Genomic DNA, 7899 nt, shown 5'->3' on the forward strand with positions numbered 1-7899 from the left:
CCTTTTGTTTAAGTTTATTAGATTTTTATCTTTTAAGTGTTGTAGGGTAAGGATATTCCTAGACCTACTAGAGTAAGCCCTACACTATAGTTGTACCTTTCTTAAAAAGAAAATATTAAGTTCTCCATAGTCATTAGCTCTGATACCAATATGTCACACCCCGAACGACGATGGAAAATGTCGGGGTCGCAATGTTTTACAATTTGGTCACAGTCAACCACATATATCGAACACTTAACATATTTGAATCAATATATTATAGACCTTTAAGTTTTAGAATTGAAATCACATCTTCAAAATTTAAACACACAACAGTAAATTAAACCAAGTCAAGTTTATTCCCAAAAGAAAGGAACTATAATGTCATTAGAACAGATGTCCTACCTCCGACTTCTTATTCACCTGAGAATACACATTTTTAAAATACATCAACACAAATTGTTGGTGAGGTCCACAGCTTTTGACTCCGTGAGTTTTATAAAAAGAAACCTTTATAAAACGTAGAACGTTTAACAAAATAAGTTGTGCAAAACATGGTCAACAATGTTACTGTTATGCTTCATGTGAGACCCAATAAAGTTTGTGAATTAAACAATATCATAAGTTGTGTTTCTCATGTAAATAAACACTACCAATCGGTTTAACAATTTACAAACATTATTTAGACTACATACAACCTCATCATAGTTTGTATTAGTATATTTGTATCCAGGATTTTGTTATAATTTCCAATTGTTTATGTTTGAAAACTTTTGGTTGTAACGCTTAATAATGTAAAGCTACCAGAGATCTAACAGGACAACGGTCGTATGTCTCCCTATACGTGTTTAAACAACATGTCGGTTGTAAGTGACCATGTATATGTTTAGACAATACTCCGACTGTAAGTGACCATAACAAATGTTTAGAAAGCACTCCGACTGTAAGTGACCACACAAATCTTTAGATAGTACTCCGACTGTAAGAGACCACATAAATGTTTAGACAGTACTCTAACTGTAAATGACGACACAAAGTTAATAAAATACCCTGACTATGAGTGACTAAAACCAACATATTTCAAATCATTTTATGTCATAAGACTTTCAACATGATCATATTAGAAAAAGTTGTTATAAAGAACACTTTTGTGACCCTAATGTTTGTGAATTAAACAATATCATAAGTTGTGTTTCTCTTATCTACAACAAATCCTCGTGTATGTATTTGAAAGACTAAACAACAAGGTTAATCAAAATGTCGATTTTTTCCCTGTTTTTTAGAAAAATTATAGAAAAATCATCGTAAGTCAGAATTAGGATCCGTAAACTTTCAAAGCTTAGGAATTTAGCCTACTTTGTCCATGATTTTTATCCTGACTTTATGTGGATCCTAAGCAGGATGAAAATGTCAGTTTTATAGACTGGTTCAAAATATTCTGAAATGATAGGTAGTTATGTAAAAATCATTGTAAATTGTAGAAAAATCGTATGAACACGTTCGAGTAGTCCTTGAAAATGTTTCAATCTGAAATATTTTTATATTTTATAGTTTTGAAGACCATAAGGTTTAAGAAGGGCAAAGCAGTCCTTGAATAGACCATAATTTTTCAGTAAATTACTAAATTTTAAGCTTAGAAATGTTTAGTGACATAATTGTATTTTCAACTAACTAAGCCTATAAATCATCCAACTAGACATCATTTAGTATGTATTCTCCCATAAAACTTGTAAAACATAAAAGAGGGGCCGTAGAAAACTCACTTTTGTTGTGTAAATGTATTTGGTTTGAGAACAATTCATGCGGTTTCCGGTTCCACTCAAGCTCGTGATTTGAATATTCTTTTGGATGTCTTAACACATAAAGACATACATTTACATCTAATTTAGACTTTCATCATATCTTAAATCACTTGAAACCACTATACTTTATGATAAAAGGAAAAAGTAAAAATCAAGAATATACCTAGATTTTACTTGGATCTAAAGTATGTTGCCAAAAAGTGGTTGAAAACACAAGATTTTTGAGAGATGAAATGTAACTTTCTCCCAGGTTTTAAGCACTTGAAAGTAGCAACATATGGGCTACTATGAATCTCAAAAATGGGCAGCAAAATGAAAGACTTTTGGGTGTTGGTTTGATGCTAAAAAACAGTCACTTTCTGGCTTTCTTGTTGTCACAACAATTCCTAGCAAAAAGGGTAAGAAAAGAGTGGTTTAGCCATTGTTTTAAGTGCTCATTTTACTGTATCATAACAACTTACTTCCAGTGGTATTTGGAGGTGAAAATATCAAGCAAAAGGAAGTTGAAAATAGGTGAAATGGTGGCTGAAAAACCAAGGGACAGCAGCCTCTTTTTGCTCACGATTGTGATGGGTTTGGAAGGAAGTTTATGTGGTTGAAATATGATGAAGATTGAGAGCTTTTCTATGGAGAGTTTGTTTGAAAATTAAAGAAGAAAATGAAGAGGAGTGTGTTCGAGATTTATAAGAAGAGAAGAGGGAAGAAGATCGAACTTAGATAATTAACTACTTAGTAGTTAGTTATTAGTTTGATGTTATAGTTTAGGAGGGGGGTGAGTAAATCTCGAAAATTAAAATGCGAAATAAGATTCCAACCAAACGTCAACCTGTTCTGATTATGCTCCAATACGCCATTACAAACGTAGTTACCCAGAAATATTTTGGTCATCAAAACCACCACAAGTACCTCTACATACCACCACCACCAACATATCATGTTACATTATCATCATTGTGGCCCTGCTTGGAAGTTCTTTTCTCGTCATCATCTACTACCTTATCATGGTAAGATGTTGTAGACGTTTTCGAAAGTCCTCCACCTAAAAGTCTACAGCGAAGCAGAAGATTTTTCCGATGAAGATCGTGCAGGGTTTCAAGTTGATTATCCCATTTAGTACACACCAATGTCAGCCTTCAACCATATGTGATCAATTCGATTACTATAGTAAAGTTTAATAGAGGCTACAACTTGATTGATGGAACTGCTTGTTCGGTTTGTTTGAGTGAGTTTGAAGATGATGAGATTTTACAATTATTTCTGAAATATAACCATGCATTTCATATCCCTTATATTGATACCTAGTTAAGATTGCATACAAATTGCTCTCTTTGTCATGCTGGTTAAGATCATACAAATTATTCCTTGGGTGTAGGTTTGAGTCTGAATGATAGAAGCTTTTTGCATGGAATTGAATCAAAGTTGAAATTTCAATATATATAATTTAGAGAACCATGGTGAATTTGATGCGAATCGTGTCTCGGAGTGAGAAGTTTTTGATAATATTGAAGATTCAAAAACAGAGTATGAATCTGTAATGACATCAATAAGGTCAGTTTCCACGAAGCCTTTTGTGGTGGCAGGGACTGTTGTTGGTGAAATTGAAAAGGATTCCAGTGATTCTAGATAGTTTTCAAGACGTTACTCAATACATTCAAGAACATGAAGAGTGATGAATGTGTCTGTTGTATAGAATTTTACAACTAAGAGCATTATTGTCAATTTCAAATGTTTTTTTAATTATAATGGTTTAAGATTATGAAAACAAATTATAAATCAATAAAAGTTATAAAAAATAGATTTAGGTATATTTGATATTAAAAAACATTAAGAAATATAAATACGATATTTACAATTTAGGTTGTGCAAATATGATATTTAGACGTTTAACAAAGGAATATACGAAATTCTACTTAAATATATTGATGATATAAGAATTATTTAAAAAAACAATAGTTAAAAAAAAAAAATTATAAGTTGTTATGTAAGATAAGGGTGGAATCCTAACATATAAGGACCATTTATGCAACTTTTAAACAAGCAAACAAAATATGTGGGCCAACAGCCCTAATTGTTGAAATAACCCCGTTTGTACATAAGGTTATCAAAACAGCACCACTTTTGCAATACAAAATAATAATAAATAAATAAAATTTAAAAGAAAAAAAAAAACAAACTATAGTTTTGTAGAAAACTCCTAATTATCCTTAATTGGAATGGGGTCAAGAATCACAGATAAGACTCGCTCTTTGGCTCGAGCATCGGGAGCTCCACGTCCATCTCCGTATTGGTATACACAATGTGAAATTCGGGCGAGATTAATGGCCATATCAATGAAAGAATCTGTTAACTCTTGAGAACAAGCCACTCGGGCTTTGATCATTTCCCTCCACGCTTTGTCGATTAAAGTTTTTATATATTCACGTGCAACTTCCTCACAAACACTATTCTCGTGCATGCAACATGATATTGCATTTGCAGTTTTCCCTCTAGCTATCTCATCCTATATATATGCCAAAAGAAATACAAAAATTAGAAAAAAAAAAAAGAAAGAAAAAAAAGAACAATAAGTTAAAGGTTTTATGAATTCGTTGAAAAATAAAACATACCGATGAAGTACCCAAATCATTGCAAAGTCTAAAAACAATTGATGACCATTTCAAAAGATCGTTATATTTCTCCATGTTCTCAACTACATCTTCCTTGAATTCTTGATTTATCAAAAAGTAACCATGAGTAAGTATAACCACTCCCGAGACAGATCGCCATGCATTATCCATATATTCTTGAAGTGTTGGAATGTATTTGTTATGAGTCCACTTTGCTTCCAACAAAAATGCTTCTAGTAATTCGCCCCACTGTCAATCCAACAATAAAAAGATGTCAATCACTAAGTAGTTCGTTAAGGAATTGAAGTTGGAATTCGTAATGGTGATACTAACCACTTTCACTAGGACTGGTATGATGTCTTCGCCTTGTGCAATCGAGGTCTTAGAACCTATTTCAATAATGGTGTTGTAAAGAGTGCGAAAGCATAGTTGTAAATACTCTGGCATATGTTTCACTGCATTAATGTCCCACCTAAAATAACATGATCAACATTTCCCCATGAAAAATACAAGTTAGCTACATATATGGTTATTAAACAAGACATGAGATATCAAATTCGCGCTTCAAAGTTGTATACCTCTTGACAGCATCTGTGAACATCACGAGTTCATCAAGAGAACCATAAACATCGTAGATGTCATCAATGACAGTAATTAACGTACAAACTTTTGTAAGCTCTACTCGGCAAGAATTATATTGAGGCTCGAATACCACTCCAACTGACCAAAAGAAGCATTCCATGAGTCGATCCCTAACGAAGCTTAACTTGCTTGCTAGGCCTATATTTTTCCACCACCTGTTTGATATATAGAGAGAAAGGTCAGTCACTACATATTTATATATTATCAGTTAATTTGATTGTCGAGAAGTGATAAAAGGCGAGTTATGTATACCTTGATACTTCTTGAAGTTCTTTCTTGAATTCCAATTGAACCATGTTGTAATCAAATGTTGCAAGCTCCAACACATGCATATTTGCATCTTTTCGCTTACTGTATGCACCGATGTACCACCTTGCTTGTAATCTAAGCATCCTACGATAAGAAGGGAGTTCCAATGCATGATTTATGTCTTCACGAGCTTCATTTTCTTGACACTTAAGTTTCATCAAATGTTTCGTTGCAAATAACTTGGCCTCGTGCAAATCTCTTTCCCACTCAAAAGAAAGATATGACGCTTCATATAGACTTAACAATCCCCTGACATCTGTCTCTAGAGACCGCATGAAGCCACCATGACTATCCTTGAATCTTAAAAGAAAATCTGTGTTCAATTGAAATTGAATGCTAATCATGAGAATTGAAATATATAGAGAATAAGTTAATTTTCATATTAAAGAAAAGCATGATGTTTATTCAGGAAAACTTAGAAGCACCTTGAGACACATTATAACCATGTTTCCTAAGAAGCCTGAATCGAAGAGATGCCTCATGAAGACTACCTTCTTTTTCTTCATGTTCAGTGTTATTTTCTTTTATTGATGCTATAATATTAAGTGCTCTCCTTATATCATTTTGAAACCGATAGTCAAGGCCCAACCTTTCGATATCATCTATTTGTTCAAGCAATTGCAAGATACTCAAACCACCAGTTTCGTAATCAAAATTCAATTCCATTCCTTTCTTCTCTAGCTCCTTGATCACCTCCTCTCTGGAGTTCATCTGTGTACATTCATCAAAAGTTCATAAAATGATTAAACATCAGGTTGACATATATTCCCACTATTTTTATTGTCCTAACCTTACGATGAAAATAAAAATGCATAAACGAATTACCGGGAAATTGACATCTAAGGCCTCGATAAAGTTATGAGTCCAAATAGTTGGTTGGTAAACGGGTAAGGGAATATTCTCATATGAACAATTGTTCTTGTCCGCACACTTTATTGAAGGATAAAATCTGCTATTTGGCTTTAAAATAATTTGTGGGTGCTTTTGCTTTGCTTTGTATACTGAAAAGAAAGTTTGGGAGAAAAGTTGAAGAGCCATTCGATGACAAGCGTATTATTTGATAACTCAACCTTAGCTCCCTTGGTCTTTATATAAGATAATTTTCTGGTAGTATAATCTAAGATGCCACGACTAGCCTTACTCCTGGCCAATGGAAAATGTGGCACTAAAGCTTTGTGAATATTCTAAGAAAAATAAACGTGCCATTTTTCATAAAACATCAATTTTGTTCATTTATTTATTGCCTTTGTTTTCATGTATAGTCCCACAGTGTAATGATCGATCAATCACAATCACCATTTGGGTTTTAAACATGTTAATTTTGCTAAAAATGTCAATATTGTGCATTTATATAGTCCATTTGTTTATTGCTTTTTCCTTTCTTAGGAATTATCTTTGAACATTTCTTCTTTTATATATATATATATATATATATATATATATATATATATATATATATATATATATATATATATATATATATATATATATATAAAAGTAAGAATCATTAAAGATTAAAAACTATTTTAGAACCATTTTTATTAATGTTTACAAAACTTATAAAAATAACATTTCTGTCTATCGATAGCAAAATAAAAAAGTACCATGATTAATTATAAATAACACAAAAATAACATTTCTTTCTATCAATAGCAAAATAAAAAAGTACCATGAATAATTATAAATAACACAAAAATAAAACCCATTTTCAATTTTTATTATATCAGATTTTCACACTACAAATTTCATTTGATTATCTTCTCTCTTATCTCATAAGTATACCGAAAAAAGAAAATATCTCCCACCAAACATTACTAACACAAAAACACACATTACCACCGGTTGCAACCAACCACTACTTATGTACTTCCGACTACTTATGTACTTCCGACGCATCCAATCACCGACAAGCTGCCGTCGCCAGATCCACAAGCTCCGGTTGGTTTCAGATCTACAATTTCAACTTTAAATCTACAATTTTCGCTTTTAGATCTATGATTTTCTACTTCGCACTTATAAGCTCCGATAAATGGTGATAATCCACCACCTTCGTCCATCAAGAGCAGTGATTACCTCTCCTCTGTCATTACCCTACCACCAAAGAAAATACAGATTTGATAAAAGAACCTCCAGATGCACCATCGATCGCCACCAGTCTTAAATTTGGAGTCACAAAGTTGTTTTAGCATCATTTTCTCTCTCTAAAAAGCAAAACATCTTAGATCTGGTGCAATTTGGTTAGATCTGATACCACTATCAACTTTGTCTCCGGCATCTCTACCACCACTAATGTCACACCGCAACTTCCTACCTTCGACATAATGTTAGATCTGGTGTATGTGGTCCGATTTTTCTAGGTCTAGTTTATGTGGTGCTATTTTATGTATAAATTTGAAGCTATAACATTGGTACCGATGACAAATGGTGGTTCCACCACCACAGATCTATTCCAGCACCACCGCCTCATTCATTTTTCTCTATTTGATTTTCGGTGAAACATAAGCTGTGAATTTAATATTTTAATCTCTTATTTAATGTTTACTTTTGTTAACCATAATTTT

At 32.7% G+C, this 7899-nt stretch overlaps 1 protein-coding gene across 1 annotated transcript; it reads right to left on the reverse strand.

Annotated features, from left to right (window-relative positions):
* Positions 1-3740: 3740 nt before the first annotated feature.
* Positions 3741-6447, reverse strand: LOC145097238 ((E)-beta-ocimene synthase, chloroplastic-like). The gene is made up of 7 exons (XM_079034764.1): positions 6164-6447; positions 5764-6049; positions 5282-5651; positions 4966-5184; positions 4721-4859; positions 4388-4636; positions 3741-4281 (listed from the first exon to the last, which is right to left on the reverse strand). The coding sequence occupies exons 1-7, from the start codon at positions 6374-6376 to the stop codon at positions 3976-3978; spliced, it is 1782 nt and encodes a 593-aa protein (XP_078890890.1). The 5' UTR covers positions 6377-6447; the 3' UTR covers positions 3741-3975.
* Between the last annotated feature and the right edge of the window lie 1452 nt (positions 6448-7899).

This window comes from Lactuca serriola, chromosome 4 (genome assembly GCF_051521515.1).
Source record: "Lactuca serriola cultivar US96UC23 chromosome 4, Lser_US96UC23_V15, whole genome shotgun sequence".
In the NCBI taxonomy this organism is placed as follows: domain Eukaryota; kingdom Viridiplantae; phylum Streptophyta; class Magnoliopsida; order Asterales; family Asteraceae; genus Lactuca; species Lactuca serriola.